This window comes from Arvicola amphibius, chromosome 10 (genome assembly GCF_903992535.2).
Source record: "Arvicola amphibius chromosome 10, mArvAmp1.2, whole genome shotgun sequence".
Taxonomy (NCBI): domain Eukaryota; kingdom Metazoa; phylum Chordata; class Mammalia; order Rodentia; family Cricetidae; genus Arvicola; species Arvicola amphibius.
In genome coordinates, this window is record NC_052056.1 from 60810648 (window position 1) to 60822792 (window position 12145).

Here is a 12145-nt window from a genome sequence, read left to right on the forward strand (position 1 = left end):
CCCGTGCTGTGTGTCTGGTAGAGAAACCAGACATGGAACTGCAGTTTTGGAAGCAGGGCTGAGCTTTACTCCACCTAGCTGTATGCAATTTAAAGAGTGTCTCTTTCATAGCCAGGGGTGGTGACATATACCTGTAATCCTCCTTCAGGGCAGGAGGATGAGGATGGCAAGGTCACTGCTAGACCAGTCTGGTTTACAAAGAGACTTTGTTTAAAAACAAACAAACAAAAAAATAACAAACAAGGGCTGGAGAGATGGCTCAGAGGTTAAGAGCATTGCCTGCTCTTCCAAAGGTCCTGAGTTCAATTCCCAGCAACCACACGGTGGCTCACATCTGTAATGAGGTCTGGTGCCCTCTTCTGACCTGCAGGCATACACACAGACAGAATATTGTATACATAATAAATATTTAAAAAACAACAAACAAACAAACAAAACAAAACAAAACAAAAACATCAAGGGCCAGTAAACTGGGGACCTACATATGTGCACTATGGCAAATGTAGAAATGCGCGCGCGCGCCACCACCACCACAACCACCACCACCACCACCACCACCACCACCACCACCACCACCACCACCACCACCACCACCACCACCACCACCACCACCCTCAGCTACAGAGTAAGTTTGAGGCCAGCCTGGCATTTTCTAGATTACTGAACGATGTGGGAGGGACAAGCCCACCACTGGTGGCGCCACCATGGGCAGATGGGGTGGAGTTGTATAAGAAACCAGGCTGAGGGCTGGAGAGATGGCTCAGCGGTTAAGAGCATTGCCTGCATTCCAGAGGTCCTGAGTTCAATTCCCAGCAACCACATGGTGGCTGACAACCATCTGTAGTGAGGTCTGGTGCCCTCTTCTGGCCTGCAGGCATATACACAGACAGAATATTGTATACATAATAAATAAATAAATAAATAAATATTAAAAAAAAAGAAAGAAACCAGGCTGAGCCAGGTATGAGGAGAAAGCCAGTAATCAGTGTTCCTCATGGCTTCTGCTTTTGTTCCTGCCTTGAATTCCTGCCCTGTCTTCTCTCAGTGACAGAGAAGGACCTGAGAGCTGTGAGCTGAAACAAACCATGCCCTCCCCAAGCTGCTTTTCGTCAAGGTGTTTTATCACAGCAACGGAAACCGTAACTAAGACCCCTGGCATCTGTGAGTAGGGAGAGGAAAATTCATCAGTTGGGTGCCTCCCCCCTGTTCACAGAATCCCTACATCTGGATCAGTTCTTAGTAAAGTGACATCGCCATCCCGCATGTACCTGCTGTGATCTTCCCTTTGTCACCATGCTGGAGATCAAACCCAGGTCTGTGTGCACGCAAGGCAGACACTCTCCCACCGGGCAGACCCCAGCTCCTCTATAGATTTTCTGACATAAAACTGAACATTATTGCCTTACAGAACCTGCTCAAGAACAAAATTACATATTTGCGACTATATCCTTAGGATTTATATTCAGAAGTAAAATCACAGAACCTTTGAGTATATAACAACTTACTTTTACTTATTTATCTTAAGACAGGGTCTCACTATCTAGCCCTGGCTATTCTGGAACTCGCTATGTAGACAGGATGGCCTTGAACTGAGAGAGATCAGCCGGCCTCTGCCTCCCAATAGCTAGAATTAAAGATGTGCACCACCATGGCTGCTTAGCCCAAGTTACATATATTCTAAACGGACAGTTACAAGCAACTTCTCTCAAAGAAATGACAGCATTTTCCCAAGCCACAGCACTCAAACACAAGTGAATGACAGTAATGATCAGTAGAAGTGATATCAATTATAATCTAAGATATAAAATTATATATGGGAGAAGTGGCTGAACTCGTGTTTACCTGGTAGCATCCACTACCCCAGTCTGGGTAACTGAGCTTCCTCTCGCACTGTTCCATGACAAACGCTGATTTCTGGAGCAGACAGACTGAGTGAGGGCCATACTTTTCTGCACCGTAGTTTTTAAACATTTCTGAAACAAATCCAAAGAGTCTTCTCACACACTGTTCAACTTGGGGCCAGCCTGGGCTACAGAGACCCTATTTTAAAAGCAACAGCATGAAAGGGGGTTTAACAATCTCATGTGCTGAGGCAGGCCCTGGCCCACGTCTACAGTCCCAGGTCTCAGAAGGCAAAGCAGGAAGAACTGAAGCCAGGCTCAGAGGAAACCGCCTCCCAAAACAAAAACATGCAAGCAGATCAAATTTGCTGAATGGAAAATTTCAGCTTAAAAATGATAAATAAGACTCCAAGCTCAACTGAGCTTTCAGAAAGGAGCCAGTGTGAGAGAATTACTAAACTGGAAATGAGACTAAGTGGGCCCTAAGAATAGAGGTTAATTACCTAATTCTAGAAATAACAGAACTAGATACCAAGGAAAGAGCCACTTCTGTAACGACCTACAAATAAGGTGTTCTTTCATGTGACTCAGGGCAGGCGTTATAATATTTTGTTGTTTGGATTCTGAAGACAGTGTCTTGCTACGTAGTTCAGGCTGAACCCAGAACTTGTGGTCTTCCTGCCTCTTGCCTCCTGCAGGCTGAAATCTTTGTATCTTCAATTTGTGGCACCCTCTGGAAACTCAGACGACTGTCACAGACTAAAGCATGCAGCTGCAGATGTGTGGGTGAATGCCCTTTTTAGCAGGTGAAGGGACAAAGTCCTCAGACTCCAGTCATAGTGTGGTCACAAGTCTCAGGGTGATGTTTTCATTATTTATTATTTGTGTATGCACATGTGTGAATACCATGTAGTTGGCCACGCGTGCCAAGGTGCATGTGTGGCAGTCAGAGGACGAGTATGTGTACTTTTCTCCTTCCACTTTATGCGGGTTCCAGGAATCCAACTCGAGCCTTGGACAGCAAGTGCCTTTACCCACCGAATCAATTTGCCTGCCCAAGCTTCATGTTTTCCAAAATAGAGAGTTTAAATAGCCCATTTATTTGATTTTCTTTAATTTTTTTAAAAATTTTATGAGCTATGAAAGAAAATGTAAAATAGCAAAAGTAAATCCTATGTAGCTCTCGTCTATGAACATCAAGCCTTTGAATAGCGTACAAGCAGGGTTTCCAGCCGACTGCAGTCCTCCAGCTGAGCCCGAGGCCCTTCCACTTCATGCAAAGCACAGCTGCACAGCCTGAAGTATCCGTCTTTTTAAAAAGTGGCGCTGAGCCTAGCTCTGAAACAACACCGTGGTCTTCCAGCCACTCCTCACGGGCAGACCCGTGTGTTCCTCACTTCAGCAGGGCACTGCTGAGCGGTTCCATCATGAGTGTTTGCAATAGGTGAGTGAGAGCAAAGTTGACAGCGCTCAGGTAAGTGTGCCAGGTGAGGCCCAAGCGGCAGCTCTGGGCTACACTCTAGCTACTCTAGCTACTGCCAAGCCCACTGGAAGCCCTATATGTTCAGGACACTCTTCTAAAAAGGAAAGAAAAAGAATGGAAAAAAAATATATAATATATATGTTTATGATTTAAATGATCTAATCTATAGTAAAGTAGGAATAAGAGAAATGACCAAGTTAAAATTTTGAAAAAAAAAAGATGGAAAAAATTGTCGTCCCCCTCCCCGTTTTAAAAAAATGTGTTTTATTATTTTATATGTATGGGTGTTTTGGCTGCATGTGCACCAAGGGCATGCCTGCCTGGTACCTAAAAGGTCAAAAGCAGGTGTCTGATTCCCCTGGAAAAGGAGTTTTAGAAAGTTGTGTGGGTGCTGGGAATTGAACCCAGGCCCTGTGGAAGAGCAATCAGTGCTCTTAACTACTGAGCCATCTCTGCCCTTGCTTTTTGAGATGGGGTCTCACTCTACAGCCATGGTGGCCTTAAACTCTCTAATCTTCTCACTCCAGCCTTCCAGGTGCTAAGATTATAAGCATGAGCCACCATGCATGGCTAATTCCTACTTTTTATTAAACATCATATTTGAGAATATTTGTTTAGAAACTTGGTTAGGAGGAACTGCGATGATTATACTGTTTATTCCTTTCCTGTCTTGTTTGTATGTATTGAAAGGAAATAGTTAATATGGCACTATCTCTTTCTGGCTATGGGACACAGTATTATCCCAAGATCTGCAGAGATACAAGGGAAAACAGGTTCCCTAAGCACTCCAATGAATGAGGAGGAGCCTGCAGGATCTTGCCACCAATTGTCTGTTCATACACTGGGAAAATATGACGCCTTTCATATGTCTCTGGTAGGGACTTCGGAGACATGAAATGGTAGGAAATGCATGCTTTCTGCAGGGCAGGGGGAAGGTGAGTCCGTGCTCGTATGTAGCCAGCCGTCCCCTCCAGGGCCAGCACAGTTCTGAACACTTGCTACTTAACTCTTCTGTTTGCTGTTTTTAAAGATTTATTTTTACTATTTTAAAGCTATGTGTACATGTATGTCTGTGATGTGTATATGTACGTACGTGCAGGGGCCTGTGGAGTCCAGAGTGGGTCTAAGATTCCCTGAGGACAGAGTGAGAAGCAGCTGAGAGCTGCCTGGCACTCAGGGAAGTGAACGCAGGTCCTCTGCGAGAGCAGTAGGTGGTCTTCACTGCTGAGTCATCTCTCCAGCTCCCATTTCATTTTTGCAGTAATTTATGAGGTGAGTAATATATAGGCAGAGAAAGCAAGGAACATGGAAGCTGAGTAATTTTTATGTAGACAGACAGCAGAGGAGGTCAAACACAAACCTGAGGTTGCCTGGCTATAAGAGCTATTTCCTTAGCGACTACTTTATATAGGTGACATGAAATTGCATGGTGTCGTTAGCCCTTCATTTCGCCAGACTACTGACCTGGCTGATTTTCCAGTATCCTACAGTCAGAGCTGCGCTGGTATTCGCCACTTAAGTGCCAGCTGAATTCCTGACTGAAAGGGCAATAGTCGGCGATCTCTACCGAGCCACCGTAGTAAGGTAAGTCCTCTGCGGATATTCCACTGAGCTCGTCGAAGTACTGTGGACAGATCACAGGAGGGGAGAAGAATGAGTCATTCTGTAAGATCAAAACAAGATCCAGGCAGTTACAGCAATCTGCTAGTGCTTCAGACCATAAAACAGATCCACACCCGGATCCAGAAGAGGAAGTTAAAATCAGTCAGACTCAGGCTGGACAGAGGCAGCCACTTTATTTACCTTTTATTTTTCGAAAAGCTTTATTTATTTCAAATTTTTATGTCTTTAAATGTTTTTCTTGCATGTATGTAAGTGTGCTATGTGTGTGCTTGATGCCCAGAGGCCAGAAGTCTGCTGGACGCCCTGGCACTGGAGCTACAGACAGTTGTGAGCCGACATGTGGGTGCTGGGAATGGGACCCAGGTCCTTTACGAGAGCAGCCTGTGTTCTTAACCACTGAGCAGTCGCTCCAGCCTCCTGTCCCCTTTCAGATCTCACAAATCAAACTATCTTTTTAAAGCAGAACTTCCACATCTTCTAATTAGCTGGATTAGAGTAAATTACTTTCTTTTTTGTTTTCTGAATAAATTAGAGAAATTTAAAGAAGGCGATGTGAGCAATGATTAGAGAGAAAAAGATCAGCAGAAGCTGGGGAGCTTCTTTCTGTCAAGTGTGAGACCCTCTGTCTGACCCTCAGCATCTGGGCAGACGGCTGGGCATGGCACAGCCCTGTGACCCACTGCTGGGGAGATGGGCAGGATCCTGGGGCACAGCTAGGTACTCTGTGACTGCTAAGCAGCATGGCCTTGAAGAAATGAGGGATCTGCAGGCTTTTCTTTCTTTTTCTAAGAGAAAATACACAGGAAATTACACGATAAAAAATGTAAGAGATTTACTTTCTTAATTAAAACAGAGACTGCTTTTGAGGAGGTTGACTCTTAAAGCTGTGCTGGGAACAAGTATTACCTGGTACTCTGGTGGTAAAGGGTCAGGAAACCTCTGCAGGTTACACACGGCAACGGCTCTTTGGTCCTGTCTGCAAGTCAGCTGCAGTGGGTTACTCCTGAGTGTGTCACAGTAAGGGCTTGGCACCTGCCGCCTGAACACAAGGAAGGCATGTTGGTGTCAGGTCATTTCCATGGCAACAGCCTGCTGAATAGAGGTCTACACCTCTTGGCATCAAACCATAAAGAGAAGGTTGCGGGTCCATTAGAGAGACTGTCTTCTCAGCTACAATCCTGAGAGTTCAACAGTTCTTAGTAGGGGCTGGAGAGATGGCTCAGTGGTTAAGAGCATTGCTTGCTCTTCCAAAGGTCCTGAGTTCAATTCCCAGCAACCACATGGTGGCTTACAACCATCTGTAATGAGGTCTGGTGCCCTCTTCTGGCCTGCAGGCATACATGCAAAACAGAATATTGTGTACATAATACATAAATAAATATATTAAAAAAAAACAGTTCTTAGTAAATTTCTAATCCGGTTATCAAGACTCTCCCCAGAGGAGAGCGGATGCTGAGCATAGATGTAGAGAATTTATCTAGATGCTGAGAGCACATTACACCTTATTAAAGAAAATCTCATTAACCCCTTTCTACACCTTCGCCAGCAAAATCCAGTTCTATAGGTCCACAGTCTGAATTAGCTTAATCACTGAAGGGAAAGAAATGTTTAAAATACAGAAAGGATGAAGTCTCACTTCTACTTCCTAGGAGAAGTAACAGATGCATTTTTTCTCTCTTTTTAATTCAAAGCAAAACTGAAATCCTAGATACTAGAACTAACAAAATGAGAGGCACGGAAAGCAGAGAAAAGAGGGAGACTAGGTAGGAACTTGACGGTTAGAAACCTGGGGTAGTGGAACTTTCTCAATGACTGAGGAACAGACCAGCCAGGCTTGGTGGGTAAAAGCAAGTCCCACAGTATGAGTTCAGTCCCCAGAACCCACATAAAAGCGGAAGGAGAGACCCAACTCCACAGAGTTGTCCTCCAACCACACATGTGCCGTGACATGTAAACGTCTTCCTATGCACAATAAGGACACACACAATAATGTAGACAGGTGATTGTTTTGAGACAGGGTTTCTCTGTTGATAGGTCTGGCTGTTTTGGAACTTGCTCTGCAGACCAGGCTGGCCTCAAACTCAGAAATCTACCATTAAAGGTGTATACCACCACTGCCCAGTGAGAGATAATTTTTTTAAAGATTAAATTTTAAAAAATAATTTAATTTTTACTTTAAAAAATCGGCAGAACAGCCGGGCAGTGGTGGCGCACGCCTTTAATCCCAGAACTCGGGAGGCAGAGGCAAGCGGATCTCTGTGAGTGCAAGGTTAGCCTGGTCTACAAGAGCTAGTTCCAGGACAGGCTCCAAAGCCACAGAGAAACTCTGCCTCGAAAAACCAAAAACCAAACAAACAAACAAACAAAACTCAGCATTTGTACAGAAACAACTACATGCCATGACTGAATAGGGTTTATTCCAGAGATGCAAAGGTGGTTTAATATTTCTGCTTTCGTTTATATCAAGCAAAGTAATGTACCATAATAGCAAGTTTAAAAAAAAATCACGAGGGGCTGGAGAGATGGCTTAGCAATTAAGAGAATTGACTGCTCTTCCAGAGGACCCAAGATCAACTCCTAGGCCCCACAAGACAACTCACAACTGCCTCTGACTTAAGATCCAGGAGATCTGACACCCTCACACAGACACACATGAAGGCAAAACCACTAAAACATATAAAAATTAAAAAAAAAAACTTGAAAAAAAAATCACATGATTATATAAACGAAAGCAGAAAGCATTTGATAAAATTCCACATCCACGGGCTGAAGAGATGGCTCAGCGGTTGAGAGCATTGGCTGGTCTCCCAGAAGGACTGGGATCACTCCCTAGCACCCATATGGCAGCTCACAACTGTCTGTGACCCCAGTTCCAGGGGATCTGACACCATCACAACAATGTACATGAAATAAAAAATTTTTTAAAATTTGCCATCTACTTGTGGTTCAAAAACAAAACTAAGAGAGAGAATAGCGAGGATATTTCTTAAGTTACAGAGAACCTTCAAAAATGGAAGCCAACAACTTCATAATGATGAAGACCGTTTCCTCCATACTGTGTTTGCGGGCTGGAAAACTCAACAGCCTACGGATGGTACTTCTCCTTAAACAGATGCACAGGTTTAATGCATATCTGCTGAGCCATCTTACCAGCTTTTTTTTTTTTTTAATATAGACAAGATTACTGTAAAAGTCACACAGGAAAGAAAACAGTAAAATTGTTTTGAGAAAGAATAAGGCAGGAAGAATCCATTTCCGCCACCCAATTGAAAGATGTATTATAGAATATTTCAGAAGCTACACACCATGTGCATGTGTTCATGGAGGGACAGACGCATGAAAAGGTGCATCAACAGAGAAGATGGGAAAGACCCACATGAATATATGCAATTGCTGTGGAGGGCAAAGGTAGAGAGCTGGCAAGACAGCTCAGGCAGTAAGGGTGCTTACTGCCAAGGACCACTGTTCAATCTCCAGAACCGGTCGGTGTCTGTGGTGCTAAATACCCCAGGATCTCATGCCTATGCGGCAGACACAAGTTTGGCGAAGAGCTCTTAGACTTAGCATCAAAAACATAATTCTTGGGCTGGAGAAAGCCCAGTGGTACTGTGTCTGCCTAGTAGGCATGAGGCCCTGGGGTAATTAGCACTACAGGCACCAAGAACAGAAACAGTTATGAATTGCCCATTTATTCACGAAAAGGACAGACTGATAATCTGGACTTCATTAACATCTTTTGCTCAAACAAAAGCCGTGATAAAGTGCTGGCAAGATGGCTCAGTGGGTAGAGGCATTCTGCCAAGTCTGCTGACCCAAGCTAGGTTTCCAGAACCCATGTGGTCCTGCAGGTTGTCATGTACAAGAGCGTGACATCCGGACATGCACACACCACACATAAAAATGTTTATAAAAACATGCTAAGAGTTTGAAACACTAAGATATACACTATCAGAAGATATGTGCAAATCACATATCTACAAGAACTAGCATCTAGAATCTGTGATTTTTAAAACACAATAAAAACAATCTGATTAGAAAATTAGCTTAAAATACGGAGGCAATCAATAAAAAGGTTACAAAGACAGCAAATGTGCACAGAAAACAAGTTCACCATCACTAACCATCAGAGGACGTGCAAACTAAAATCACTAAAACATCATTGCACACCCATGAGAACACAGAATGAGCAATAGTGGTAACACCAAATGCTGGCTGCAATGTGGAGAAACTATTGCACACTCCTTCCCAGAATTTTAGGAAAAATTTGGCTGTTTCTTAGATAATTAAACCTACAACTACCACATGAACCAACAACTGTAGTTTTGGAAATGAAGGTTTATGCTCACGTAAAAACTTTTGCATAAATGTTTACAGCAATTTTATTCACAATAGTCTCAAAGTAGAAACAACTCAGATGTCTTCAAAGTATGAGTCTTTAAACAAACTGTGGCAGATCCATATAATGGAATACTACTCAGTCTAAAAAAATCCGATTAGCATAGTTTCTCATGCTTTTAATCCCAACACTTGGGAGGTTGAGGCAGGAGGATTGCCATGAAATTCAGACCATTCTCATACATTTAGTAGTAAGCTAGCAAAGGCTACACAGTAAGCCCTTGTGTCAAAAAGAAAGCAAAGCAAGCCGGGCGGTGGTGGTGCATGCTTTAATCCAAGCACTTGGGAGGCAGGTGGATCTCTGTGAGTTTGAGACCATGGTCTACAAGAGCTAGTTCTAGAACAGGCTCCAAAGCTACAGAGAAGCCCTGTCTCAAAAATCTTTATGTACTGTTTGAAATGACAGAGATACAGAAGTGGACAACAGATCATGGGATTCCAGAGTTTAGGGAGGGGCTGGGTTGGGAGGGAAGTGGGCGTGTCTAAATGAGCAACATGAGGTCCTAGTGGTAGGCCTGTCCCCAGTCTGACTGTGCCTGTGTGGTTATGTGGTGTGCTCGTGCATACACTGTAAACAGGCTTTTCCGAACGGCTCCTATCAGGAAATTACAGCCCATCAGATCTTCCACATGTTTTATACCTTCACATACATAAACTGTTCAGCTTAGGGTTATAGTTACAGAAACACCTTTGTATTTCCTTTTTTTCTTTTTTTCTTCCAGCTTCCGGATACTAAATCAACATTTGCTTGTATAGTCACATGTGGATTCTTCTAGTTTGTGATTCGAAACAATCCTGTAATTACTTACGATTATTAGGAAGAACTCATAGAATATTTTCTACACACAGTAGCTGGTATTTGATGCTCAAGACAGAGAACACAGTTGGAAATGAGCTGCACCAAGATCTACGTGGAAACACAGTCTTACTTTTGCCTCTGCTGATCAATCCAGAATTTACAGCTCTTTCTGACAAATTCACAGCCCATTCCTCGGCCCCAGTCGAGTTTCTCCGCCATGCTGTAATTCGCTTTGTACCAGCTGTGGAAACAATGCAGAGAAAGCGTCTTTTATTGACTCTAGCTCCTCCTCAGATCTCGCAGTGTGCAGAGCAAAGACTCAGCAGGGACCCCAGAGACCACGGCCAGAGCTGCACACTGTAAGGGACCCGGAGGCCCTGGCCATAGCTGCAGGGGGGCTGCTGCACAGGACTGTGAGAAAAGGTTTTTAAACCAAAGGCAGTTTAGCCAGCAAATTCTCCAGATTCAAGCCTTCTGGCCTCTATGGGTCCTCACATACACATAACATAGACATACAACAAATAAAATAAGCCGGGTGTGTGGTGCAACCTTTAATCCCGGCACTGGTGAGGCAGATCTCTATGAATTTGAGGCTAGCTTAGACTACGGTGTGAGTTTCAGGCCAGACAGAACTATAAAATGAGACCCTGTCTCAAATAATCAAACAAAACTCCAAAAAATAAAAATTTTAAAATTCTAATCTAATCTGAGGAAGTCAGATAAACTAAAATATTCTATGGCTTTCCATATGGTAGCTCGGGTGAGCCTCAGAAGTCTCGACGGAGTAAGTATTACTGTTACTGCTACTTTACAAGTGAGGGACGCAGACACCGGCACACACCAGCTAGGGACAGTGCCTGGGATTTACAGCTTTGGTTTCATGTCTCTATGAGCTTTAAAATGTGAGCTCTGACCCACGTAATGTGAAATTGATCTTTATAATGGGCACATATACTTCTAGTAGATACACACGGTCATGTCATAACTAATTTCAGAATATTTCCATCACCCCCTCCCTAAATAAGACAAGTTCCTGTCCCCATCTCCCATTCCTCACAAACACTAAACCACTGCCAGACTTACTCTTTCACTTAACATAACGTTTTCAAGGCTCACACATGTTGTAGTGTATAGCAGAATCTCTGGTTTTTTTTTCTTTCTTTCAGACTTTAGTGTGGGGACAGTTTAAAAGTATTAGCAAAATGAGTAAAGGGTACAAAGAGTTCCTAGAGTCTCCCTGCCTCTACAGATTCATAGCGTCCCTCACCCAAGTTACATATTGGTTATACTGAGTGCTCTGCCTCACAGGCACACATAAAGCACCTAAGTCTGCTCTCCAGCACCACAAGGAAAGAAGGGGGAAACGAAGGGAGGAAGGGAAGGCATCTATCAATAGGATGCCACGCGCACGGTTTAGTGCCCCATCCTGTCTTCTGCGTATCCATCTCTCCTTCCTGCACCAACCCTGGCAACCACTCCTTACAGTTTTACCCTCCATCACACAGTGGCCTTGTAGTCTGAAGCCTTTGCGGACTGGCTTCTTCCGCTCAGTATCCACGTCTTCTCGTGGATTGTAGCTCATTTGTTGTTAGTGCTAAACAACTCTTCCTTATCTGAGCTCCTACAGCTTCTTTATCTAGCCAACATGAGCCTCTTTTGTTGCAGGTGTACGATTTCAATTCATTTCGTAATTATCAAGGAGCATAGCTAGCTGTATGGTAAGAACATCTTCGGCTTTATAAGCAATTACCAAACTGTCCTCCCACGTGGCTGAATCATGTGGCTGTCCTACTGACAATAAATGAGTCTGTGACTGCATGTCCTTGCTGGGATTCGCTGGCACTGGTGCTCTGTGGAGTCATGTCGCATTCACGTCTCAGGAGAGTCTCAATGGTAGTTTGTTCATGACACGTGATGTCATGCATCTCTGCATATGCTCATTTGTCTCTGTATATTTTTTGAAGAAATACTCTTGATTTTTCATCTCTTTCTAAATTATGGCTT

At 43.7% G+C, this 12145-nt stretch overlaps 1 protein-coding gene across 4 annotated transcripts in view; it reads right to left on the bottom strand.

Moving 5' to 3' along the window:
- Lmln (leishmanolysin like peptidase) overlaps positions 1–12145 on the bottom strand; it is a 68872-nt gene that overhangs the window by 24105 nt on the left and 32622 nt on the right. For 3 of the 4 annotated variants that reach the window (XR_005287195.1, XM_038346004.1, XM_038346003.1), the window contains exons 12-15: positions 10272–10382; positions 5854–5986; positions 4789–4948; positions 1843–1973 (exon numbers count right to left, since the gene is read on the bottom strand). Coding sequence is in view for 3 of the 4 variants with exons in the window: in XM_038346004.1 (XP_038201932.1) it covers positions 1843–1973; positions 4789–4948; positions 5854–5986; positions 10272–10382 (535 nt within the window). In the remaining variant the exon portion in view is untranslated. Of the gene's footprint in view, positions 1–309; positions 365–1842; positions 1974–4788; positions 4949–5853; positions 5987–10271; positions 10383–12145 lie in introns of those variants that run through there. The other variant, XM_038346005.1, reaches the window with a different exon arrangement.